General features: G+C 33.8%; 1 protein-coding gene across 6 annotated transcripts in view; it reads right to left on the reverse strand.

Moving 5' to 3' along the window:
• SYT14 (synaptotagmin 14) overlaps positions 1–27,765 on the reverse strand; it is a 154,336-nt gene that overhangs the window by 101,417 nt on the left and 25,154 nt on the right. For 4 of the 6 annotated variants that reach the window (XM_012781713.3, XM_012781712.2, XM_012781714.3 and 1 more), the window contains 2 exons: positions 8,164–8,328; positions 242–457 (listed from right to left, as the gene is read on the reverse strand). In XM_012781713.3, coding sequence (XP_012637167.1) covers positions 242–457; positions 8,164–8,328 — 381 coding nt within the window. Of the gene's footprint in view, positions 1–241; positions 458–4,963; positions 6,385–8,163; positions 8,329–27,765 lie in introns of those variants that run through there. The other 2 variants (XM_012781709.2, XM_012781708.2) reach the window with 1 other exon arrangement.

The following is a 27,765-nucleotide window of genomic DNA, read 5'->3' on the forward strand; positions in this document are numbered from 1 at the left end:
GAGAGCTACCATGATCGCATTATTTAAATTATTTTGTGCTTTGCTTTTGGATGTTTTGGTATTGGTTTTGATTTTGGCTTGAGCCCAAAGATTTGAATTTGAATAAATTACATTCCCAGAAACTTGACTCTACTCTATGTGCTCTCTTGTTTATTATGGAACAACAGATGCCTAGAATTTCAGGCACAAGTAATCTAATAATACAGTGTGTAATGTAAAAAAATAAAATAACCTATCTTACCTTCATCTATTGATGCTTCACTACTGTATCCATCATACTCTGCAGACAGAGGACTGTATTTTTGTCTTGTTTCCCAAGCATAGTTCTTTTGTCTAGCATCTGCCAATGGTAGTCTGGAATTGTGTGTTCTGGATAAGGCCTCATGATATTTACCCAGTGCTTCATCTTCACTTTCAGAGGATGAGCCATGCTCATCTTTGTCCATGTAGGAATTATCTATTTGGAATAAGGAGAACAAATGATCATTTTTTTGGCCCTCCCTTCATTTACTTACCCTAGTGGGCCTCTCCCAATAATAATTTTAATGCAATGAAGAATGTCAAATTTGCTAAAGTTATAATACACACACACACACACATATACATATGCACACAACAAATATATATGCACATATATACACATATACATATAACATGAATATTTAGCTTTAAAGAAATATAATTTTGTCCTGTAAGAAGTCTAAAATTTAGATTTTTATGCTTTAATTAAAAAAATCAGGTTGTATACTCCAATTATACAAATAATGTTAGTCACAGGGATTTTTCAACTATGGTACATATAAAGGAAATTATAGTATTTGCCATTTTACAAAAGTTTTTAAAGGATCAGTAACACATACAAATTAAGTTATAAAAACTGCCAGGACATATGGACCAGATTCATATTTGATAATAATTTGTGTTACATGACACATTTTTTTTTTTTTTTTTTTTTTGAGACAGAGTCTAACTTTGTTGCCCGGGCTAGAGTGAGTGCCGTGGCGTCAGCCTAGCTCACAGCAACCTCAATCTCCTGGGCTCGAGTGATCCTTCTGCCTCAGCCTCCTGGGTAGCTGGGACTACAGGCATGCGCCACCATGCCCGGCTAATTTTTTATATATATATCAGTTGGCCAATTAATTCCTTTCTATTTATAGTAGAGACGGGGTCTCGCTCAGGCTGGTTTTGAACTCCTGACCTTGAGCAATCCGCCCGCCTCGGCCTCCCAAGAGCTAGGATTACAGGCGTGAGCCACAGCGCCCGCCCCTACATGACACATTTTTTGATTCTCATTTTGGCCAAAATTTTCAAAACTGACAATGCTCAGTGCTAGCAGTGAAACATAGAAATGGACATATAGTTTTCTCTCTAGGAAAGTTATAATTGGTACAACTTTCCTAGAGAGCAATTTGGCAAAATATATCAAACTTTTAAATCCTCATAATCTTTGATCCATTTGTAGGAATTTATCAATTCCATTTCTAAGCATTCAACCTAAGGAAATAATTAATAGATGACCAAAGATATATTTTTAAATCAATTCACTGCATTGTGTTTACTAGTAAAAGAACACCAAAATAAGATTATAACCTAAATGTCCATTGGTGGGCCTTGGTTAAGTAAACTATCATATATCTACTCAATGATATACTATATAGTCTTTAAAAGTGAGGAGATGGGCCTAGTGTGGTGGCTCACTCCTATAACCCTAGCACTCTGGGAGGCCGAGGTGGTGGATAGTTTCGGCTCAGGAGTTCGAGACCAGCCTGAGCAAGAGTGAGACCCCCGTTTCTACTAAAAAAAAATAGAAAGAAATTAGCTGGACAACTAAAAATATATAGAAAAAATTGGCCGGGCATGGTGGCACATGCCTGTAGTCCCAGCTACTCGAGAGGCTGAAACAGAAGAATTGTTTCAGCCCAGGAGCTTGAGGTTGCTGTGAGCTAGGCTGACGCCACGGCACTCTAGCCCAGGCAACAGAGTGAGATTCTGTCTCAAAAAAGAAATGAGATGAACTTAGAAGTATTCACAGGGAAAGAATAACTACACCACCAGGTTAAGAGAAAAGGTTATAAAGCAGAAGGTATAATTATATTCCCATTGAAATACACACACACACACACATGCAGTATGTACACACACACTGCAGCATATGTATGCACATACAAAAATGTCTGGAAGGATATACATCAAACTTTTAACACTTATTACCTGTGAAAGATGGGATTACTAGGAAAACTTTACTTAAATACATCTAAAGTTCAAACAAAATTTTCAGGAGATATAAATTGTATATTATTTTTAAAAGGACTAATTATTATCATCTTTTTTAAAAAAGATAAACATTTTGAAACTGAACCATGTTGACTTTCACTTAAACCAAGATGCAACTTTCCTAGAATTATAAAACAATTCTAGAAAGGTGAAGAAATCACAGTAATTAGAATTCATTAGTTCAATCAGTTTATTTTTCTCTTTATACTCAGTTGAGATCAGTAAAGGAATCAAAGTTGAAATTTGGATGGGAAGCACAGAATATGAAATTTTTAAAATACAGAACAGAAATTAAATATTTTGAGTTAGGAACTTAGATGTTATATAGTCTAAGTCCCATTTTTTAATTCAGTAAAATAAAGCCATGAAAGGGTAACACTATAACCAGTGTCACATTCTGCACTGCCCAGTATGTATCAAATAGTCACCTGTGGCTATTTCAATTTACACTAATTACAATTAAATAAAACTTAAAATCCAGTTTCCATGCTACTAGCCACATGTCAAGTGCTCAATAGCCAAGTGGCTGTATGGAACAATGCAGACATGTAAAACTTTTCCATTGCTGTAGAAAGTTCTATTGGGCAGCACTGAGATGATGGCAGAGCTGGTCTAGAACCAAGGCCCTCTTGGCTCTCAGTTCAGAGCTGTTAGCCCTTTGTGGTATGTCACGGTGGTAATCTTAAGGCAGCACAGGGGCTCTGAGTCCCTTGAGGCGGGTAACTTTCTACAGTCAAACTTCACCTATTACAAAATGTTACCTAAAGTGTCCCTGCATTCAGAAATAAAGAAGAAATCTCTTCTTTTTCTTTCTATAGCTTATAATCCCTATGTCAGAACCTAGAACACAGGTACTAGTAATATTACAGTTCAGCTATATGAAGGGTTAATCTATGGGTCAAACATCTTTTGGAACAATTTCTGGAACACTGCATGTTTTATTACTAAGTATATTCTCAAATACTGATATTGGTTTCTTTAGTTATCAACATGCTTCTTAATGAAAACAAATAAAAAATTTAAAACTCTGTACTGCTATTTCTAATGTATTTATTACTACTACCTATTCTAATGTTACTTTCTGAATAAAATAATGTATAAACTATTTCACTTTATATCTTTATTTTTGCTACTTCAAGTAATAACACTACATACTACCAAAACTAAACAATGGCTACCAAAAAACAGTAAATCTGACATTCAGAAACTGCTAGTAGACTCCAAAATGGATAATTTTCAAAAGTGGCATCCCTTTGTAATTAGTTCATTCATCCTGGATCAGCCTCTCCTACATCATTTAAAAACCATCCATGTACTTGATAAATAGCAGATCCCTATTATTTATGCAGTCAGGTAGCAGAACTGAGAAAGTCGTCTTCATTTCTACTGCCACTCAATTTCTTGTTATTTTACAAGAATCTGAACTTATAAAAAAATTCCAAATGTGTATTTTATAAATAAGTGACTTTATTTTTGGACTTGTGATCAGATTAGCAATACATGAAATAACTAAAGAATTACCAGAAGTAAGTACTAGCAGTATAAACTGCTGGTAATGCTTTGAAAATTATCACAAATATTGTAGTTGAAAACTATAGATGCTTAGTCAGAATCTTTTTTTTTTATTTTGGTATATTATGGGGGTACAGATTTTAAGGTTTCAATAAATGCCCATTCTCTCCCTCCCCCCACAAGTCTGAGTTTCCAGCATGACCATCCTCCTGATGGTGCACACATACATATACATACATAATCTTAATTCTATATAGAGAACTCATGAATAATAATAGATTGTTTATATATACTCACTGTAAACAGAGTAGTCATATACAATTTTTAATGTATGGATAAATAAAGACATACCCTGAAGCATGTTATTCAATAAAATAAAATCTATTGCTCTCAAGGAAAAATATAAAGCATTTGATATAGATCTTATTAGGACAGATTTGAAGAGCAAATTGTATAAGGGACTTAGGAGTTAGTTATAAAACATAAAATTTGGCTGGGTATGGGGGCTTACGCCTATAATCCCAGCACTTTGGGAGCCCCAAGCAAGAGTATCACTTGAGGTCAGGAGTTTGAGACCAGCCTGGGCAATATAGTAAGAACCCATCACTACAAAAAATTAAAACCTAGCTGGACATAGTGGTACATGCCTATAGTCCCAGATACTTAGGAAGCAATGAAGTGAGGTGATTGAGCCCAGGAGTTCGAGGCTGCAGTAAGCTACAATCATGCCACTGCACTCCAGCCTGGGTGACAAAGGCAAGACCTGTCTCTTAAAAAAACAAACAAATATATATACATATAAACTTTAAAATGCAACTATAGCACACCAAATAAACTCAAACTAAAGTATGCATACTACTTAAAAAAATCATGGCGTTTCTGGCTATAAAATAAATGGACATTAAGAAAAATTAGTACTGCTGAAAAATTGGCCAAATAATTCAGGGATCATGGCCAATACTTAGTGGTGTACAAATAACATAAATGCTTTTGAAATGATTTTAGAAAAAATAATGAATGACTTTAAAAATGCTTTCCAGTAAGAGGATTCAAGAAAGTCTTACATTAGACACATAGACGTGTATAGGAAAGTCGAGAAATTTGTCTGATGTTTTACTAATTAAAAAAAAAATCAAGAGAAAATATAATCACTCAAACCAACATTAGGAGACCTCACCTTTTTCTGGTATTATCTTAGAATATTTTTCATCTTTACTCTTTGCTGTTCTTTTCTTGGCAAAAATGGTTTCATTTTTCTTTGTTTCTATTTCTCCTTTCACTTTGTAGTGTTTTGCTGGATTTATCTGTTCCTTGATTTTTCCAGATAACTTATCTTTAGAATTAGTTGATGATGCCGGATGTGTATGTTCTTTCATAAAGGATTTCTGTATCATACGTCTATTGCTTGTCCAAGTATCTTTTGTAGAATATTCATTTCCTGAACACTCATTCCCTGTAAATCCTTTACTTTTAATATGTTTTTCAGCTTTCTTTAAATGATCAGAATGCCCTAAATGAGTAAGATGCTTATATTTATTGAAATACCCCATTTTCTCTTTATTTCCTCCCAAAAATACATGTTGAGGTTTACTATATTCTTCTAGTTCATGATTATCTGGATCAATGCATTTCTTTTGCTCATATATGTTTATCCCGTTGGAATTCTTCTGATTTCCTTTTATTTCTCGGTATCTTACCTCCTCTAAACCATTCTTACCATTATTGGAGATTCCTAATCCAATTTTTTCACATCTGTCACTACCAACTTCTTGACAAGTAGATCCAGCCCTTGTATTCTGTTTCATAACTGATATCCCACCATTACTCATGTGGCCTTTCAAAGAAGAATCACTAATATTACTGGTTTCTTGATATTCTGACAGAGTCTGTTGCCTATCATTAATATGTTTAAATACTCTTTCTTCAGGCATTCCTTGATCTTGCTTTTGTGAAACTAAAGTATTATAAGAATTTATTTGCTTTGCTCTGTGCTCTAAACTGGATTGTGTTTTCTGACAATTAGTGTTTTGAGAGACTTCTGTTAACATGGTATTTTTTTGTTTAGAAGTATCTACAGCTTCTTCTGTTGCGGAGGTTTCCTCTTCTGGGTGAAAGCCACTTATCAAACTTGTTACCTGCTCAGCAACTGAGTCAGTTAAAGCATAGCTGACCTCCCCAACAGCAGTGGTCAAATCTTCTACAGCACTACTGATCGTGTCTACCAGAGACGACACTGAAGGCAGATTCTGCTGAAAATTTTTGAAAAATGCCATTTTCTAATTCCTTGTTCCTAAAATGTATAACAGAATTTTCTCTTCTCAAAATATCAACCACTGGGGAACTTGAATTTATCATTTACTTCAATGTTGCTATTCATCAGCTCAGTATTAGCATTTCACATTGCAGCTTTTAATCTTTCTGTAAATGCATTATGCATTGAAAAAAAAATATGCTGAAGTAAAGACTCTTCAAAAAAAAAAAAAAGAAAATCAAACCACTTGGTTTAAATGAACTGACATCTTTTCCTACTCCACAGCTATCATAACAGCAGCAAGACAATATTTTCCCCTCAAATACTATTGGTTTTTTATTCTATACCTGAAAGAAGAAGTATAAAAACAATTTTTATTATATACTTTTAGCTTGCTTATTAATAGTCTATGTAAGGGAACTACCTTATTAACAAACTACCAATATCACTTCAAGTTAAGAAAAATACTAAGGGGAAAATATCTAAATAATTTTGCATAGAGGTTAGAATAGGGGAGAGAGCAGGTGTGGACATCTGCTGAGTGTAAGACGTTGTGATTGACACATTTTATCTTACCTGATCTTACAAGAACTCTAGGAAGTCAAATATTATTATTCCTATTTAATAAATAAAAGGCTCAGAAAAATTAAGAAGGTCCCTGAGACCTTTTCAAGGGATTTTCAAAGTCAAAACTAGTTTTATCAAAATAGTAAAGGGATATTTAACTTTTGTATTCTCATTTACTCACAAGTAAACACTGGGGTTTCCCAGAGGCTACATGACAGAGTGAATGTAGAAGCATATATGAGAATCCAGCTGCCTCGTATTATTCTAGGCATTAAAGAGATTTGCAACAAGTGTAAAACAGCATCACTCTTCTCATTATTTTTTGTTCCAAACTTTTTTTGGTTTTGGAAATACATAGTTTTTAAAATTAGAAATGATATTTATATTAACATGTAATAGTTTTTGTTTTTAAGCTGATTAAAATATTTTTAAAACTTTTCAGTTTTAACTTCTAATATGGTACATATCAATATATACAACCCACATAAAAAGTTTTTTGGGGTCCTCAATAATTTTTAAGACTGTAAAGGGGTCATTAAACCAAAGAAAAAGCACAAATGCTAACCTAGAGAATTACCGAAGGCTGCTAAAAAAAACTTTAACCAGCTCATTCTACACAAATGATCAAAAAGCAGAATTGGAGTACGAGAATCACTAAACTTAACCAAATAAAAACCATATAAAATACTATAGTTTCCTAATGCAAAAGTCACAGAATATAATTCAGTAACTAAGATTCTTATAGGAATGGGGCTAGCACCTTTAAGGGATTAGAAAAGCATCTCTCCAACATGCACAGAAAAAAAGGAGCAAAATTTCTTGGCTACTGTTCCTCAAAATTCTTCTAAATTAAAACTTTGCTTTTATAATTCTCAACTTGCTCCTGCTACTATTTATATAAGCTAATCTTTGAAAATAGTAAATAAAAAATTCTTGTAATAATTAAAAAAAATAACTCCCCAAAAAATGTTTCTGTAAGAGAAAGAATGATATCACAGCCCTCATCTTTCCTGGTATCTAGTAATACTAAGTAACATATGGTGCCAAGGGAGAGGGTGGAATACTATTTTTTTATAATCAGAATTTATATATAAATTACTAGGTAAAATCACTTCCTCCAAACAAAATTATCTATCAGCTAAGATTTAAACAGCAGGTAAAGGAAAAGGGTGAATACTTTCTAAAGTTCTCTAGGTACATGGGGAAAAAACTCTCTAGAGAGCTATTGGACATGGATTTAGGCTACATAAAGTACCAATACATGCCCTTCTTCTTAAAGCATATCTGCTCATATTATAGGCTCAAAAAATACCTTATATATGAAAAATTAAAATGTCATTTTGTGATAGTAGACAATTCACCTTTATGCAATATCTTAGCAATTTGTGGGCAACAGAAGGATACTTGAACATAATTTACTTAAGCGTAGGATTCTTTACTCTTACAAATATTAGTTTACTCTATGTCAAAAACCAACCTTTTTATTGCATATATTAAAATAAATTAATAAAAGAATAGTAAATAACAATAAACAAAGGAAGCAGTAATATGATACTTACAAATTTTATCTTGTGAATTCTTCCTTGTACTGTATTCTGAACCAAGATCTGGAAACCCGCCAACATTTTCAAAACAGAACTTCTTATTAATATAGAGAAAAAGGAGCAGCATCAAGATAATAAACACCCCAACAGCTGACAAAAATCCAACTGCCTCTGGAGATACTAGAGAAAAAAAAGTCACAGCTGTAAGCATTTATTTTTCTTTAAGTGACAAATAAGAAGGAAACCCCATACATAAGTTAATTACTTCCTTATCTGAATTATATTTTTAAATGATGATAGTTTAAAATAGTTTAGTTTATAAGAAAAACAAACTGCAAAGTTTAATGACAGTCACTCAATTTATTCAACAACATTCATTCAAATTTTCTAAAAGTTTCTTTATAAATTGTTGGAACATAGCACTGAGATTTGAGAACAAAAAAAAATATATAAATTGTTGGAACAATCTTACAAAAGACAGGAGTCTACAAAATAGGCAGTTGTCCTATGTTTAATCCATTGAAGAGTATTATAAAGATTTCAACGCAAGAATTAGAAAAAATTATTTCCCTGCATGGGCATATCAAGCAAATTTATGAGAACATGTATTATTATTCTCTCTAAATGCTTCAATGGCCCTTTCTTATTAAATAACCTCTGCACTCCCTAATCTGGCATTTCATGCTCCAGCCTCTGTTTTCAATATTACACTCCAGTCCACTCATTACCTCAGAATCAGCAATATTTAACACCAGACTCCTTGTTCTTGATCATTCTCTTCCCCTCGCCTAGAATGACCAACTCTTCTCTCTACCCTATCTCACTTGTTCACTCAACCAGTGAATATTTTTGGAGCATCAACTATATATCAGGCATTGTTATATACACAGTTTCTGTTTTCCTTGAACGATCTGGTAAAGGCAGGTACGACACAGTGTAGTAAAGGCTATTTACTGGGGAAGAACAGGGACTATGAGAACCACAGGAACACTTAATCAAATGTTGAAGGGTCAACTAAGCTTTTCTGAAAAGTTATGGACCCTATGACTATATTTTAAGAATTAGTAAGAATTATTCCAGGCAGAAGGAACATGCACAAAGACCCAGAGACAGGAGATCACCATATATTACACAAACTGAATGAAATTTTGTTATGATAATCTACCAGGTTCTCAAGAGAATTTGGCCTCAAGAAAATACATGAAATTCACCCAGAGAGGTTTTATAGAGTGAGAATAGACAAATCTTCAATTTCATCAATCCTTAGCAATCTCTCTTTCCTTTCACCTTTTGCATTATTTGTCACTACACTAATCATTTGGAGTTAAATAGGAAGTGAATGTTTGTATCCCCAGCCTTACATATAATATTTGTCACTACACCAGTCATTTGGAGTTAAATAAGAACTAAATGTTTGTATCCCCAGCCTTACATATGGTATTCATGTATAGTTGAGAATGAATCCTAAGCTTCAAACATCCCTACGTCCTATAACCTACTCTTTCTTCCTCCATCACTCAAGCAGCAAGTAAAATGTCATCTCCTCTAAGAATCTTTCTTTAATCAGAAGAGCCATGGCAGTTAGTATCTAACTCATTTGTTTAAAAATGAAATCACCAACTGGTCAATGATGAGTGCTTTAATCTCCTATCATTTCACTATTTATGAAAGCTAGGCATATTTGGCAGAGAAGTGAATACTACATTAGTCTATTCAAAAAGATGGGTCAAAGGTATTGCAGTAGAAGACAGTGCAGAGTGACACTGTAAGGAAGAGGCAATAACAGTGAGAAGACAAGGTGGTATGAATTGTAGATGTGCTAGCTGGATATCAGGTTGGTGCTGAGGAACAGTTCCTGCTACCAGAACCAAGAAGTTATATCCAGACATCAGCCTTGCCTGTCCTGTCCTCAAACTGCAGCATAGCCAAGGGAAGAAAACAATATTTTAATAAAAGAAGCTAAAGTATATGATATACAAGCAGTGGAGTGCATCAAGCCTGAAGGATGAAGTCAAAAATGAAAACAGAATAATTATCATCAGCATTTCTAACAGCTAGGAAGGAAGGTCAGAAGTGGAACAGAATCTGGTAGGAAGACGGACATAAGATCACTACTTCAATATTATACTATAACTTGCAAATACATACAGGAGTTCCTCTTTTAGCCCAGGCTCAAAACACTCAGAAATTTAACACCTTAAGTGGCTACACAAGATTAGATATTAAGAAGCTTGAAAATCTCCCAACTCTTAGAAAACTAAATGAGAAAGAAAATCTAGTTCATATTATACTTAAGAAACCTAGTTATCACTAATAAAAACAGCAACAAACACATATAGCATACACTATGTTTTAAGCACTTTACATATATTAACTCATTTCATCTTCACAGTGATCCTATTATCATCCTCATTATAATTTGAGACACAGAGATATTAATATTAAACCGTGTGCCTGGCTAGTAAGTGGAAGAGTCAGGGTTCAAACCCTGCCTGGCTTCAGTGTCTGTTTTCACTACTGCTCATACTGCTTCTCCTGTCTTCCTTTTCTCCTTCTCTTGCCTCTTTGTATTCCTTGCCTCAATCCTTACTTCTGTTTTTCTCTTTTACCTTCCTCATTCCCATTATTTTTAATTCAACCTAGTGGGAAAGATCAACTATAAGCAGTAAGTACAATATATACTAAGATATAGACACACACACACAGTAAATACTATAACAGACGTATGAATATGAATTATTACCAGAACACAAGGAAGCACTAACTGAGAAAGTCACAAAATGTCTTAGAAAGAAGATGCCACTAATCTCTTTGTTTCCCATTGGCCACTGTTATAATTGCTTTCATTTTAAAATTTAATGCTCAGAACAATTTTATGATAGGTAAGTACTATAATATTAGTATCTTAGTCTTTAGATTAATAAACTGTGGCCCAGAGAATAATTAATTTGTCCAAGGTCACAAATCTATGAAGTGGTAGAACCTGGATTTGAACCCAGACATTCAGACTCCAAGGTTAAAGGCCTTAAACACCAAGCAATATTATTCATTATATGCCAATCTGCATTTAAAAGATAAGGGAAAGCTGCCAGGCACAGTGGCTCAAATGAGGCAAGAAGATTGTTTGAGGCCAGGAGTTCAAGACCAGCCTGGGCAACATAGCAAGATCTCATCTCTACAAAAAAATTTTTTTAAAAGTTAGCCAGATGCGGTGGTGTGTGCCTCTAGTCCTAGCTACCTTGGAGCCTGAGGCAGGAAGATTACTTGAGGCTGTGAGTATGAGATTACAGTGAGCTATGATTGTACAACAGCCTGGGTAACAGAATAAGACCCTGTCTCTAGAAAAAAAAAGAGGGATGAGAGGGGAAGTCACACTGCTTGCTACATATATTATAAGCAAATATGCTATTGTTTAGCTTTAATATATGTTTAAAAAAGCAACTGATTTCCACTTTCTCAAAATAAATATATGAATTGTAAAATGGAAATTATAATTTTTTCTATTCAAGATACTATTCAAAATATTTTAGAATATTAGAACTACACTTAGATACCAAAATCATATCCTTATAACATATCCTTATGTTACATGCCACATTTGAAAAGTTAATAAAATAAGAATTTAAAACTAAAGGTATTCTATACAATAAGCTTGATCTTCATTAGTAGTGCTCAATAAATAATGTAATTAAACTCTCTGTGAGCTATATGATCCTCTATATGAATTATCTAAAGACCATACTGCAAAGTGAAAAATGGCACAAGTCACACACAGAAAATACAGAAAGTTTAGTTTGTCCAATATTAATTATTTTTTATATTACAGATAGATACTGAATTGGTTTTGGTAGCTATCTTTACTCTATATTTAGAAATGAATATATGTATTTACCAAAAACACTTTAAAATATCATTGTATCAAAATTCGAGCTTCAATAATAGTGGTAAATTTTATTTTAATTTCTACAGATGAGTTGGACATTTGAAAAAAAGTTAAAATTATAGTCTTATAAAGGTCAAGGCAAGAGCAAATCAATTTTGACTTTGAAAGTATTGCAGAATTCACTGAAATTGTACTTTATATTTTGCTGCCAAAGAAAATTTCTATGTAAAGTTTCTGAGAAAAATATTAGGATACACATAAAAATAAATATAAGGAGCATACTTATTATACTAACATATTTTTAATTTTGATTTACTCATACCACAATAATACTCTAAATAAAATTTACTTGTATCAAAACAAATTAATTATAACTTCTAAAATAAATTTTACAAGAGTATCCGATTCATTATGTTTTATGTGTAAAATTAAACAAAAAGTACCTATGCTTCCTATAATTCTTTAAAAAGAAAAAAATAAAAAGGAACAACTTACAATTTGCTTTACAGGGGATGTACTGCTGATTTATCCCGCTGGGCATGAAACACTAATCCTCCAACTCCATGTCATGGATACTTTAATAATTCATTTAATAGATGCAATTCTATCTCTTGACCAAAATGTGAACTAGATAAGAAATCAACTTTCATTTTAAAATAACTACTTGTTTTCTATTCAATTAGCTCTAAATATTTTTTCACGTATTTTAATCAGAAAAATTCTATAGTCTGTTTGCTCTGGTTAGACATAAAATAGAGAATTATCAGTAATTCTGAGAGATAATTTGGGCAAATAAAAGATTAATTTAATATGTTTAAGTTTCCTTTATAACATTTCAATTACTTCACAAATAAAATCTCCCTTGAAATTTTGTTACAAATGATGCAAAACTGTAAAGATTATATGTAAATCAAAAAAGAATTATAATACATAGCTATTAACTCTAGACTTTCTTAAAAACAATCATTAAAAAGAGCATTTACTGATAAAAGTAATATAATCCACTGCTGAGTAACTTGAAGGGGTCCTTTTTGGAGCCTACCTACTCCCTACAACAGAAGAGAAGGCATAGATGGCAGTGATGTGGAACACTGTCTAAGATCTTGGGGAAAAATGCCTTCTGAAAGAAACAGTTACCTGGCCAGGTTGATCAAATAGATGCTACTCAATTTGTCTCACATTTTAATCAATAGATAGAACCTGTATTTCCTATAAGTAGAATGTAACAAATTGAAATTTCATTCAAATATCATAACAAAAAAATTCTTAATTTTGAAAAAAATTGGAAAAAGGAAAACCTAAAAATTCATTAGATGTGGAAAACCAAATAAATAATATATGTAAACCATACTCAGACTTAATAATACTTAATAAACTTATAATAATATATTTAAACCAAATAATATAAAAGCTCTGTCAAACATTCTCTGGCAGAAATTTTTATTCAAGGACAGTCTTGATTGAGGTTTCAGAATTACAACTCTACTGAAACGTTTAGACCAAGACAATCTTATTTTCTGGCAAATATCCCTATAGCAAGGCACAGTCACTCTTTGAACAACAAATTAGGGTTAAATGCCTCAAAATTTTTCATTGCCTAGACAATGTGTATGAATTCCTTCCAAATTATCTAAATAGTAAGTGGCACAGGCAATATCTAAGGCCACTTCTTGTTCTCCTTCACTTTTTCAATGATTCTTTGCTCTTCCTTTTCAATAAGATCTTCATATAAGAATCTAGAAGTCAGTCAGTCTATAAGTAAGATTTTGGAAATTCAACACCAACTGCCGGAGAAGCTTCTAGTTAAAGCCAATCCATGATGTCAACCATAGTATCAGATATGATTATTTCAGGATTTAGTTCAGTCTGCTAAATACAAAGCAGCTTCTTCTCAATTTCTTAGAGACACAGCATCTTCTTCCTAAATTTTAATGTTAGGCCAACTAGTTCTCTTCTTGAAGTAATATCAAAACATCCTTTGCTCACTCTAAAAACAGCTCTCTCGCCCCCAAACCTGATCCATTTTAAAGAGATGTGGCCTTTGCTGAAAACACTGAATGGTTCAAAGCACACGGATTTACTGTGTCTGAAAACATATGTATGTAATCAAACGCTCATCTATCTTACCAGCATATAATGTTTTCCTATCCAATAAATAAACAGGTCCAGCACACTTCAGGTAGTGATGACAAGTGCTCAACATCATATTGTGCCCCTACTTGAATACAGCAATTGGAATGTGGCATTCCCAAATGCATACAGAATAAAAAATGTCAAGCTCTCTTGCAAAGTGATATCTTTCCCCATTTTTTGTGGATATGTCTGTATCAGATATGGTGAAAGCAAAAAGATTTCAAATTTTAAAGAAAAATTACTCTAAAAGCTTCACAAAGAAGATACAATCCTCTAATTTCAGCCACAGACGGAGTTACTGAGAAACCACTGAATAAGCATGGCAGTGCTGGAGCAGAATCAAGTGGGAAATGATTTTTGAGTCTTGGTGCTTATATGTTGTAAATACAAATTTTAAGTCATTAAAGTAGGGGCTAATTTCAATAAGCAAGGTTTTATAAAGTAAGGAGTAGTGCTACAAGTTAAAGGTCACCTGCAACCAAATCAGCATTAATCACATAGCTGAAGAAAGACTACGTCAACAAAAAAGAGAAAGGCAATGAAATGATGAAATTGAGAGAAGTAAAATTTGGTGGTATACCATGACACATCTTTCAGTAGTATCCATTTTATAGTTGGAGATCTAGGAAGGTATTATTATGTAATTAGATGAACAAGAAATATTTTTATATTTTAAATTGATAAAAATAAAAGACAATTTGCTGAAATTTAAAATACTTTCATTCATTTAGCAGGTATCCTTGTGCTACCCAGAAGTGACAGGTCTGTTCTATCAATGGAAATGTCTGAGGAGTACTAATTGTAAAACAATTTATTCAATAAATAGTTATAGGAAGCTGAGCAAAACAAATGTGGTCCCTGAACTCAGAAATTTAATAAAGTAATATAGGGGCACCTAATTCTGACTTGGGAGATCAGGGAAGATTCACTGGAGGAAGTAACTCCTAAACTGAAACATGAAGACTCTAGAATGTAGAAATATGAAGAATCTAGAATAAGAAAGAGGGGGCAAAGCAAAAAGAAAGAAGAGTATTTATAGTAAAAAGTCCCAGAGACAAAAGATAAAGGCCCAATACAGGAATCGAATAAAAGGTATAAAATGGCAAAAGAGAAAGTTGGAAAGTAAGCAAGGGCAAAATCATGAAAGACCTTATAAAAACTGTTAAGGGGTTTGAATTTTATCCTGAAGGCAATGTGGACTCTGTAAAGTATTTTAGGCATGAGAGTGATAAGATCATTTTGATGCAGAAATGAGGCTGGGAGTGGAGGAAGACTGGTAAGACACAGTTTAGTAAGTAACTGCAGTAATCCAGGCAAGGAATGAGGATGGCCTACATGCCAGCTGCCTCAAATGAAGAGGCTGGAACAGTCTACGGCAGGCGTCCTCAAACTACGGCCCACAGGCCACATGCAAGTGTTTTTGCCCGTTTGTTTTTTTACTTCAAAATAAGATATGTGCAGTGTGCATAGGAATTTGTTCATAGTTTTCTTTAAACTATAGCCCGGCCCTCCAATGGTCTGAGGGACAGTGAACTGGCCCGCTGTTTAAAAAGTTTGAGGACCTCTGCCCTAAGGCCCTACCACCCTGAACACACCTGATCTCATTTGAAGAGGCTGGAATAAAGAGGTTCTATATGGAGCCTATCTTTTAGGCTGTCTTACACACACAAACTAGTAAATGTATATACACACATAGAATGTCTTACATTAATTTTTAAATGCTTTTTCTTTACTTGCTCCATTGATGCTTCTATTTCCAATGATCAAGAGGCATTAGATCACAATCATCTAACAAAATATAAATTACTTATTGGCTTTATGAATATATTTTAAAAGGTAGCAGTCCATGCACATGCTTTACCAAACAATCTTCTTCCAACAAAGGTCATACTGATATTCAAGTAAATGAAATATAGACTGTGGATTAAATGCCAAATGCTAATTATTTTTTAAAAACCACAATAGTGGTTACATAGGAAAATATTAGTACAAGTTATTAAAACACCAACTTTCAATTATCTAGGAAAAGATGTGACACCAAGGAGCAATCCTGAAATCTCAGTGAAGCATGTCAAGATAACTTATTAATTTTGTTTTTGAAATAATGGCTAGTTATATAAACAAGGATAACATTTACAATGTCTATCTTTCTCGAATAAACCTCAAACTTGTCTCTAATATGAACTGTCAGTCTAATCAACAAACTTACAGATAGCTTCTACATCCTAGATGAAGACTTGAACCCAACAAGTAAGTTATTAAGCTTCATGGTAAGCTGTACTTCCTAAGACATCTCTCAGGCATGTGCCAGTTTTGCTTTTTAGCCTTATGCCAATCTCTCTAGTTTATCATATTTGCCTTTACTGGTTGGTGACTATGCCAAAGAGGCCATAAGCATCACACTTCTCCCTAACTGAATGTACTCTTTTTCTGGAGGAGGTACTTGAAGTCAGGGAATAGTCACAGTTGTCTATGGGATTGAGTGATGAGATAGATAGATGAAAGAATATAAGATTGTATCCAAAACTCAATGACTCAGAATCAGCTTAAAGAGAACCACTCTATAGACTTGTGTTAATACCTTTACCAATGAACTGAATGAAAGAACTGAGACTATGTTCATTAATTTTGCAGATGGTCCTAGAAATACTAGGTTGGACATGAGTGCTAATTTACTGAAAAAAAAGAATGTAGGGATCTCAATATGTTAAATAATACATCAAAACAAAATGAAGTTCAATATGAATAATTACAAGGTTACTACCCTACCAAAAGTCAAGCACGAAAAATGCTAATGAAAACATTGGCTCAGTAAAATGTGTCAGGTAAAAATAGAAAATAATAATATAATACGAATCAAACAAATCAGCATCTAATGTTTCTAACAGGTGAAAACTAAGCCTTCTATTATTCTATTAGATTCTGATTAAAGCAATTATGGTCTCCGATTTCAAAATAAAATTGAGAACACCTAGTAAAGGACAAATTTGGAGACTATTTCACAATAAGGAACAAAAAACAGAAGGAAACAAAAAGTATTTGCACATAAAATTAAGTTTATAAAGAAAACAGTATTTAAAAAGAAAACTATTTATAAGGCTTTGGCAATAGTCAATGAATTTTAGAAGGGAAAGTGGCTTCTAACCCTGCTAAAGAGTGAAATGCATTGGTTTAACGGGAGCAAGTTGAGCAGCATTGTCAGCAAGCGACTGGGCAACAAGCAGCTTTGCAAAATAGCATTATCTTTCATGAGTTCATCATTGTCTAATGTCTAGTCTTCACTTTTAGAAGTCCAAACACTTGTCTTTTCTCAGGGCCTACAGGGCCTATATGAGGGAAAAAATGAATTTAGGCATAGAGGTAATCAAGCTATCTTTCAGATCCTGTTACACAGCAGCCAGATTCAAATGGGAAAGGATATATGAACACCTTTTAAATTTTACACTGGAGAACACTCTCTTAGAAAAACAGAAATGTTAACAGAATGTCAAATCAGGACACACATCTTCCTGGTATTAGAGAACCTGAAAAGCTGAAACAGTAATTAAAAGGTTGCTTGGCAAGCACAGAATAAAAACTAAAGGGAGAGAACTGCTATACCAGACATCAAGAATTATTTTAAAACTAGAGTAATTAAAACAAGGAGATATTGGCACAAGAATAGACAATAGACCAACAGGCCAGAAACACACATGTATACATGGATTCTGATGTATGACTAAGTGGGGGAGGATCATGTTTTCAATACATCGTGCTTGGAAAATTGAGAATATAAGGGAAAAATAAATTAACACACAATTAATGCTAGATAGATTACAGATCTAAATGTAATGTAAATTAACACTTTTGCCAGTAAATATTATAGGGAGAAAAAAAGATTATTCTTCATGATCCCAGGGTAAAGAAGGATTTCTTAGTAACAAGACATAAAAAGCACAAACCACAAAAGAGAATACTGATAAAAGTGACTACATTAAAATTTAGAATTTCTGATCATCAAAAGATAGTATATAATGCACAGGCAAGCCAAAGAATTGAATAATATATTTGCAACACATATAGGAGGGAAAGAGTTCATATCTAAAATATTTAAGGAATGTGTACAAACTTTTTTTTAAAAAGACAGCACAATAAAAAAAATGGTCAAAGTCATGAACAGGCTTATCAAAAGGTATAAAATAAAAATGGCCAATAAATGTATGAAAAGGTGTTCAATTTTGTTATGAATCAGGAAAATACAAATTAAATCATAATGAAATATCACCATTCCAGAATGACCAAAATTTAAGTCTGTCAATATCAAGTGTTTGTAAGGAAATACAGCAATTAGAAATCTTGCAGACAACTAGTAATAATCCAAGAATCAACAGAATAGGAAAAAAATGGTATATTCATACACCAGAATACTATGCAGTCATAAAATGATTGAATCCCAGTTACATGCAACAAAATGAATATTGAAAACATGAGGTTAAGTAAAAGGAACAAGGCAGAGAGTATATACTGCAAGATTCCAATATAAAATTTAAAATAGGCAAAACTGATCTTTCAGGGATGCATATTTAGGTCATAAAACAAAAAGAAAAAGGATGTGGTGTTCATAAAAGCAAGCAGAGAAACAGTGGCCTTCAGGAAGAGGACATGGGGGCTTCTGGAGAAATGGCAGCATTCTACTTGTTTACCTGGGTTGTAGTTAATAGCTGCTTGCTTTAAAATACTATTATTTGTGCCTATTTTGCTTCAAAATTTAAAAAAGAATTTTAAAAATTAGTTATTATCAAATAACCCCATTAAAAAGTGGGCTAAGGACTTGAACAGAAACTTTTCTAAAGAAGACAGAAGAATGGCCAACAAACATATGAAAAAATGCTCAACATCTCTAATCATCAGGGAAATGCAAATCAAAACCACAATGAGATATCACTTAACTCCAGTGAGAATGGCCTTTATCAAAAAGTCTCCAAACAATAAATGCTGGCGTGGATGCGGAGAGAGAGGAACACTCCTACATTGCTGGTGGGACTGCAAACTAGTTCAACCTCTGTGGAAAGCAATATGGAGGTACCTTAAAGTGATACAAGTGAATCTACCATTTGATCCAGCAATCCCATTGCTGGGCATCTACCCAAAAGATCCAATGACACTCTATAAAAAAGACACCTGCACTCGAATGTTTATAGCAGCACAATTCATAATTGCAAGGCTGTGGAAACAGCCCAAGTGCCCATCAATCCAAGAATGGGTTAATAAAATGTGGTATATGTATACCATGGAGTACTATTCAGCTCTAAGAAACAATGGTGACATAGCACATCTTATATATTCCTGGAACCCATACTATTAAGTGAAGTTTCCCAAGAATGGAAAAACAAGCACCACATATACTCACCAGCAAATTGGTATTAACTGAACAGCACCTAAGTGGTCACATAGGTACTACAGTAATAGGGTATTGGGCAGGGGGGAGGGGGGCGGGTATATACATATATAATGAGTGAGATGTGCACCATCTGGGGGATGGGCATGATGGAGACTCAGACTTGTGGGGGGAGGGGGGAAATGGGCATTTATTGAAACCTTAAAATCTGTACCCCCATAATATGCCAAAAAAAAAAAAAAAACCTTTCTGGAAAAAAAAAAATAAAAAGAGAAAAAAAAAATAGTTATTAGGGGCACTTTATCTCAGTTACAGTGATACTTGATGAGTCACTCCAGTCTTCAAGAGCTCCTATCTGCACCAACTACTTCCAACCTTGGAATTGTCTCTAATTGTCTCTAAATTGTCTCTACTTGTCTCTCTCAGTCTATCCTCATCACAGGGTCCAGAATGAGCCCTGAGGACACTCTGCTCAAAACCTCATTCCTGCATGATCTGGCTTTCAATGACACGTCTGACCTCATCTCCTGCCACTTCCCTACTAGTTCAGTCCACAGTCTGCCATGATGTTTCTCAAATATTGTGATAATGCTGTTTTTCCCTGGCTGTTCCCTCTGCTTGGATGGCATTTTCCCAGGTATTCAAATAGCTGATTCTTAACATTCTTCAAGTCAGTGCTTAAGTTTTACCTTCTTAAAAAGAAAAACTGTGCCTACCCTGTTTAAAAATACAACCCATTACCAACCATATCTCTCCTTTTCCCTAATCTATTCTCCATATCTATCTTCTAAGACACCAAATAAATTTGTTAATTGTTTTATCGTTGATTATCTGTCTTCCCCTACTAGAATGTAAATTTCAAAAAGGAAGCCAGTTGACCCTCAGATCTAGGAAAATAAATGATATGTTGCTGAGATTTGGGATGGACTGATATGCAGCTTCACTGAGGCAATAATGATGAATATCAATGTAATTTAGGAACACGGCAAAGCTGCTTGATATATTTTCAGCACTGACGTGTAGGCTTTGGGTTGCCTTGGATTCAAAACAACATTCAATTTCTAGTCTCCATGAGTCTCAGTGAAAACAAGAGTCTTTTATTAGTCTAACAATAAAACTTCATTCTTTGCAGGCTAATGAAAAACATAATTCAGTCTTAGATGATGTGCTTTTAATCACAAAAGGATGAAAATTATGAAGTATGCACTAAAGAAGTCTTAAAAGAAGGCATAAAATAGCCATAAAGAAAGTAGGAGGAGGAAATAATAAAAGTAAAAGAAGCAATAAATTAAAATAGTTTAAAGCAACAGAAGAATCTAGGAACTTTTCTTAAGATTGTGTGTGCATGTGTGTTGGTGGGGGACTAAAATAAGATGGACAAAACTTTAGCAAGTCTAATCAATAATTACAAGAAAAATAACATTAATACAGGATTAACTCTGTATCATGCATGATGCCAAGTATTTTACATGTATGATTTCATTCAAGTTTCACAACTTTACTGCCCTTCCAGAAAAGGAAACGGAAACTTCATGCTATTCAATACTTTATCCAAGTTCACAGTCAGGATTCAAACAAATGTTTAACTCAGATCGCATTGTCTAAACCAATATATTGTCTGCAAATACAGAATATTACACATGAGAACAGGGATATAACCATAGATACAGATATTTAAAATTTTTAAACAATACTTTGCATGCCTCAGTACAGATACATTCCCAAATATCAATAAAGAATAAAATTAAAACATTTTTTATTTTATTGACACATAATATTTGTACATATTCATGGGGTACATGTGATATTTTGTTATATGCACAGAATGTGTAATGATCAAGTTAGGGTATTTAGGATATCCATCATCTTAAGTATTTGTCATTTCTTTGTTGGAAACATTTCAAGTCCTCTTTTCCAACTATTCTGAAATACACAATATGTTGTTAACGATACATATCCTATTCTGATATCAAACATTAGAACTATACTTTCTATCTAACAGTATATTTGTACCGATTAATCAACCTCTCTTCAACAACAACCTACACCCTCCATGGCCTCTAATATCTATCATTCCACTCTCTACCACTATGAGATCAATTTTGCTGGCTCCCACATGTGGATGGGAACACATAATATCTGTCTTTCTGTGCCTGGCTTATTTCACATAACATAATGACCTCCACTTCCATCCATGTTGCTGTAAAAGACAGGCTTTTATTATTTTTATGGCCAAATAGTATGCCATAGTTTATACATACATTTTTTTATCCATTTATCTGATGATGGACACTTAGGTTGATTCCATATCTTTGCTACTGTGAATAGTAGCAAATAAACATGGTGGTGCAGGTATCCCTTTGATGTACTCATTTCCTTTCCTTTGAATAAATACCAAATAGTGGGACTGCTGGATTGCATGGTAGTTCTATTTTTAGTTTGTTGAGAAATGACCATAGTGTTTTCCATAGTGGCTATACTAATTTACATTCTCACCAACAGTGTACAGAGTTCTCTTTTCTCCACATCCTCACCATCTGTTATTTTTTGTCTTTTTGATAATAGCCATTCTAACTGGGATAAGATGGTATCTCATTGTGGTCACTAGGAGTAGGTCAACAGTATGTTAATGTAGGATTTTAAAAAAAAGAAAGGGACATGATGAAATGTGTTTAGGAAAATTGGGCTAAACAGAGATGAACAGTTTTCTTCAGTGCAGGGCTTCTAGAGCCTTCAATATGATAATTTTCTAACTTTAGCCACCTCCATGACAACCTCTGAGTGGCTCCAGAGAACACCTAAAAATCTGGAACAGCACTTCAAAAACCCCAATCTAATCAAATAATCTCACATTTTAGATATATTTTGTAAAATGTATAAAGTGAGGGAGGGAGAAAAGGAGGAAAAAAGAATTCTGTTTACAATAAAACTGAGGTTCTACAAGGCACAATTTATAACTGCACACTGGAACTAGGATGAGGGAACAAGATCTACAAAAGACAGCAGATAGGAGGTTTGTAAATTTGACTTGTTTATTAAAGCTAGATTTATATGCAAATTTTATATTGAATATACTTTAAAATATGCTAATTGCATATATATGACTTGATGAAAAATCAGACATTGATGTAGCTGAATTAAAAAAACTATAAATACACTATATATATACATACATATATCATACTATACATATATCATAGTGTTTAAACAAAAACCATAAATTGAACATTTGAAGCAACAAAGATTTCACTGTTAAATTTAATCAGTATATACCAATAATACTAAATATATTTTCATATTAGCCATTAGATGGCACCATATATCTACTAGTTGTCATAACTATACCAAACTCTAATTCCCCCATATATTCAAAAGTATAAAATATATTTAACTTTCATGTAAATATAATACACATTGTCTTTTATCATTGTTAAAATTTAAATTTTAAAGTGAAGAATGCTATAAGCAACTTTCTGGAATGTTAAAACTTGAAATAAGTAATCTCATTCAGAAATCAAATGGAGTGTTCTAAGACAAATGTTCAAAAGTTAAATATTAGATGGCTAGAGAATACACCTTTCCTTAAGATAAATCTAAGACAAAAATAATTTTCTACTTTAATAAATTTTTTAACTTTTCATTCATAAACCTATATTGTTTGGTTTCTACTTCTCGATGATCAAATTTCTGTCTCTTCTTCTTAGTTAAATTTCATCACATCTTGTTCTCTCAGCCAGGACTCTCATTTCCTGTGTAGTTTCAGAGTCTCTATCCTGAAATCTCTGCTCCAGATTTTTGTTTAGTCTATTTCAATACCCAAAATGACCCCATTATGACAATCACTTTTTCCACTTCCAGTTAAGATAGAGTAACAAGGAACTGATTTACCCCCCCATACCTGAAAACACTAAAACACCAGGCAACATATATGCAACAATGGCACTGAAGACATGTACACAGGCCATAAAGGCAGGGATCATTCAGAGAAAGAAAAAAAATGAGATGAGCAACATGATTATGACTTTCCAAGCTTCCTGCCTGGAGAAAGGGTGTAGTAAGCTTACTGTACAGAGAGGGGTAACCCACGTACATCCCAGTGGTCTCCCTGAATTGAGAAGATAAAGCTGGAAGTATAAAGAAACCAAGAGAGCTAAAGTCCACAAAACGGATAATAAAAAGCTGTGCAGATAGAGAACTCCAGATTTCTGCACTGAGTCACCCATATTATAAAGTTGAGTATTTCTTAGCACATACAGGTAAGGAAACAATCAGAGGCTGGGAAAAAACTGCCTGAGAGGAGTAGAGGGAAGTATAATCAAATCCTATACAGAGCAAGAAATTGTGACTATTCCCAAGATCTAGATTAAAAAAGATCCAGACCTTACGGGATACTGACTATTGTACTACGAAGGACCTTGACTCAGGAAATTAACCTTACACTAAATGCAGGTCTTGTCCTTCCTAACAAAAGTGAAAAGCAAAACCAAAGGGAACAAACTGTTCCCAGGTAACTTAACCTATTTCAGAATAAAGCTCAAAAACTAATCGAAATTATCCAACAGTCATAAAAGGAAACTTCACAATGTTTTGCATACAACAAAAAAATTATCAGGCACATAAAGCAGCAGAAAAAAAAAAAAGGAAAGGAAAGGAAAAAGGGGAAAGGAAAAAAGGGGAGAGGGGAGAAGGGAGAGGGGAGAGGGGAGAGGAGAGAGGAGAGAAAACGTCAGTCAAAACTGACACAGAAAGGTGACCAAATTAACAGATAAGGACACTAAGAGTTACTATGATATACTCCATGGGTTCAAGAAACTAGAGGAAAGACTGAATGAGTTAAGATGAGACACAGAAATATATCTTTTTAAAAAGCCTAATTCGAATTTAGAAAGTGAAATCTACGATGTCTGAGATTTAAAAAAAAATACATTGAAAGAAACTAATGGCAGATTAGACACTGCAAAAGAAAATGTTATTGAACTTGAAGACATATTAACAGAAAGCATCCGAACTAAAACACAAAAAGAAAAAATGATTAAAAAGTGAACAAAGAATTCATAAACTGTGGGACATTAAGTGGACAAATATATGTGTAACTGGAGTCCAGAAAAAGAGGCAAGTAAAGGGTAAATCAGAAAACATTTCAGGAAATAATGGTCAAATGTTTTCCAAATGTAATGAAAACCACAAATCAAAAGCAGCTCAATAAACCCAAAGTATAAGAAAAATGAAGAAAACTACACAAAGGAACATTACACTCAAGGTTAGGCTTAAGGTTAAAAAGATAAAATTTTAAAAGTAGCCAGAAAAAAATACAGATTATGTACAAAGGAAAAAAAATAAGCTTGATAAGAGATTATCAGAAATAATACAAGCTAGAAAAAAAGAAAAAAGGGGAGCACAATCTTTAAAGTATTAAAAGAAGAAAATTAAACAATTGCTAATCTAGAATTCCTTATCAATAAAACTATCTGTAAAACAAAGGTGAAATTAAAGAAAAAAACTTTGAGATATACAAAAGTTGAAAGAATTCATCACCAGCAAACCTGCTGTAAGAAATGTTAAAGTCCAAAAAAAAAAAAAAAAAGAAAGAAACAAATGTTAAAAGTCCTTCGTTCAAAAAGAAAATGGTACCAGATGGAAATCCAGATCTACAAAAAAAGGAATACCAAACGCTAAAAAAGGTAAATGTGTGGGCAAATATTTTTTTGTCTTACTGTTCAAATCGTGATATCTAGAGAGTGATATCACAGAAAATGACAGAGTAGGAAGCCCCAAGGATTTGTCCCTCCACTGAAACAACCATTAAACTGGGAAAAAAAAATTATCAGAATCAACTATTTCAAAACCCTGGACCCTGATCAGACAATTACAGCCACTAGGGACATGCTTGATGAAGGCTGTTAGCACTCAATAAGAGAACAGTATGCATGCAATGACCACCATCCCCCATTCATCAGCCCTGCAGTGGCAGTGAGAACAGCAGCTAATGTTCTCAGAGAGGCTAGCTGGTGCTAGGACCAGCAGCAAGGACCTTGACCTCCAAAAACTGGGGGTTGTGCATTCTGGTCTTTTTGGCAATTCCCTGAAGGACTGGTGAAGATGTTTGCTTTTGTTTAGGCAGTCTCTGACAGTAGTGACTTCCCAGCAGTGGCTACTAAAGATGTAAAGACATGTACATCTTTGTTGTGTTCAGTTTTTTTGATCCAGACATTTAAAAAAACCTTTAAGAAGTCAATGACTGACCACAGATATATTAAAAAGGAAACTTCAGTGCCCACACACAAGAATGAATACAAACTTTTCAAAAATAGTCTAGACAAGTCACCAAATAGATGACTGCAGTGCTTACAAAAAAAAAAAAAAATCAGAAATCCCCAAGGAGCAGGAGAATCTGATTTCCACAGTTATAACATTATAGTATTAAATATGTTCACATCTCAACAAAAAATGACAAAGCATACAAAAAACCAGGAAAGTATAGCCCATTTCCAGGAAAAAAAGAATTTCACAGAAACCACTCTGAGGAAGTCCAGAAATTAGAAGTACTAGTCAAAGATGTTAAATCAACTATCTTAGATACGTTCAATGAGCTAAAGTAAGCATGGACAAAGAAACAAAGAAAATCAAGAGAACAATATATGAATAGGGAATTTCAATAAAGAGACAGAAATTATAAAAAGGAACCAAACAGAAATTGTGAAGGTGAAAAGTATAAGATATTAAATGAAAAGTTCACTACAGAAACACAATGGCAGATTTGAGCAGGCAGATGAAAGACTCAGCAAACTTCACTGAAATTATCCAGTTTGAGGAGTAGAAAGAAAAAAGAATGTAAAAAAATGAACAGAATCTGAGGGACTTGTGGGATGTTACGAAGCATACCAATGAATATATTATAGGAGTCCCAGAAGGAGAAGAGAGAAAAAAAACAGAAAAATATTTGAAGAAGTAATGGCCAAAAAGATACTGTAAATATAACACCAAAGGCACAACCCATGAAAAACATAATTGATAAACTGGCTCACACTTATAATCCCAGCTACTTGGGAGGCTGAGGTAGGAAGATCACTTGAAGCCAGACCTTTGAGACCAGCCTGGGCAACATAGTGAGACTCCATCCCTAAAAATACAATTTTTAAAAACTACACCAAAGGGCTTAACAGACACCTCACCAAATAAGATATACAGATGGCAAATAAGCATACAAAAAGATGTTCCACATCCAAGTCATCAGAGAAATGCAAATTAAGACAACAGAGATACCACAACACATCTGTTAGAATGGCCAAAGTCCAGAACATTGACACCACCAAATACTGGTGAGGGTGGTGTAGAGCAACAGAAACTCTTATTCATTGCTAGTGGGAATATAAAATGGCACAGCCACTGCAGAAGATACTCTGGCAGTTTCTTGCAAAGCTAAACATGATCTTACCATACGATCCAGCAATTGCACTCCTTGGTATTTTTACCTAAAGGAGCTGAAAACTTATGTCCACACAAAAACCTGCACACGGAGGTTAACAGCAGCTTGATTCACAATTGCCAGAACTTGGAAGGAACCAAGATGTCCCTCAGCATGTGAACAGATAGATAAAACTGTGGCATATCTAGACAATGAAATATTATTCAGCTCTAAAAAGAAATGAGCTGTTCAGCCAAGAAATGACACAGAGAAACCTTAAATGCGTATTACTAAGTGAAAGAAACTAATCTAAAAAGTCTACATACTATATGATTCCAACTGGATGATACTGTGGAAAAGAAAAACCTATGAGAGAATAAAAAGATTAGTACTTGCCAGGGGTTAGGGGGAGGTGGGAAAGGGATGAACAGGTGGAGAACAGAGGACTTTTAGGGTGCTGAAACTACTCCATATGATACAATACTAGTGAACACATGTCATTATACATTTGTTAAAACCCTTAAAATGTAGAACACCAAGAGTGAACTCTTGATGTGCCGATGTAGGTTCATCAGTTGTATCATCAGTTGTAACGAAAGTACCATTCTAGTGCTGGATGTTGATAATGGGTGAAGTTATGTATGTGTGGGACAGAGGGTATATGGGAAATCTCTGTACCTTCTATATACATTTTGCTGTGAACCCAAAACTGCTCTAAAGAAATTAAATCTTTAATATTAGAAAAAAGAAAACTGCAACAGTTATATTTATATCAGATAAAGTACATTTCAAAGTAAAGAACATTACCAGAGATAAAAT

This window comes from Microcebus murinus, chromosome 23 (genome assembly GCF_040939455.1).
Source record: "Microcebus murinus isolate Inina chromosome 23, M.murinus_Inina_mat1.0, whole genome shotgun sequence".
NCBI lineage: Eukaryota > Metazoa > Chordata > Mammalia > Primates > Cheirogaleidae > Microcebus > Microcebus murinus.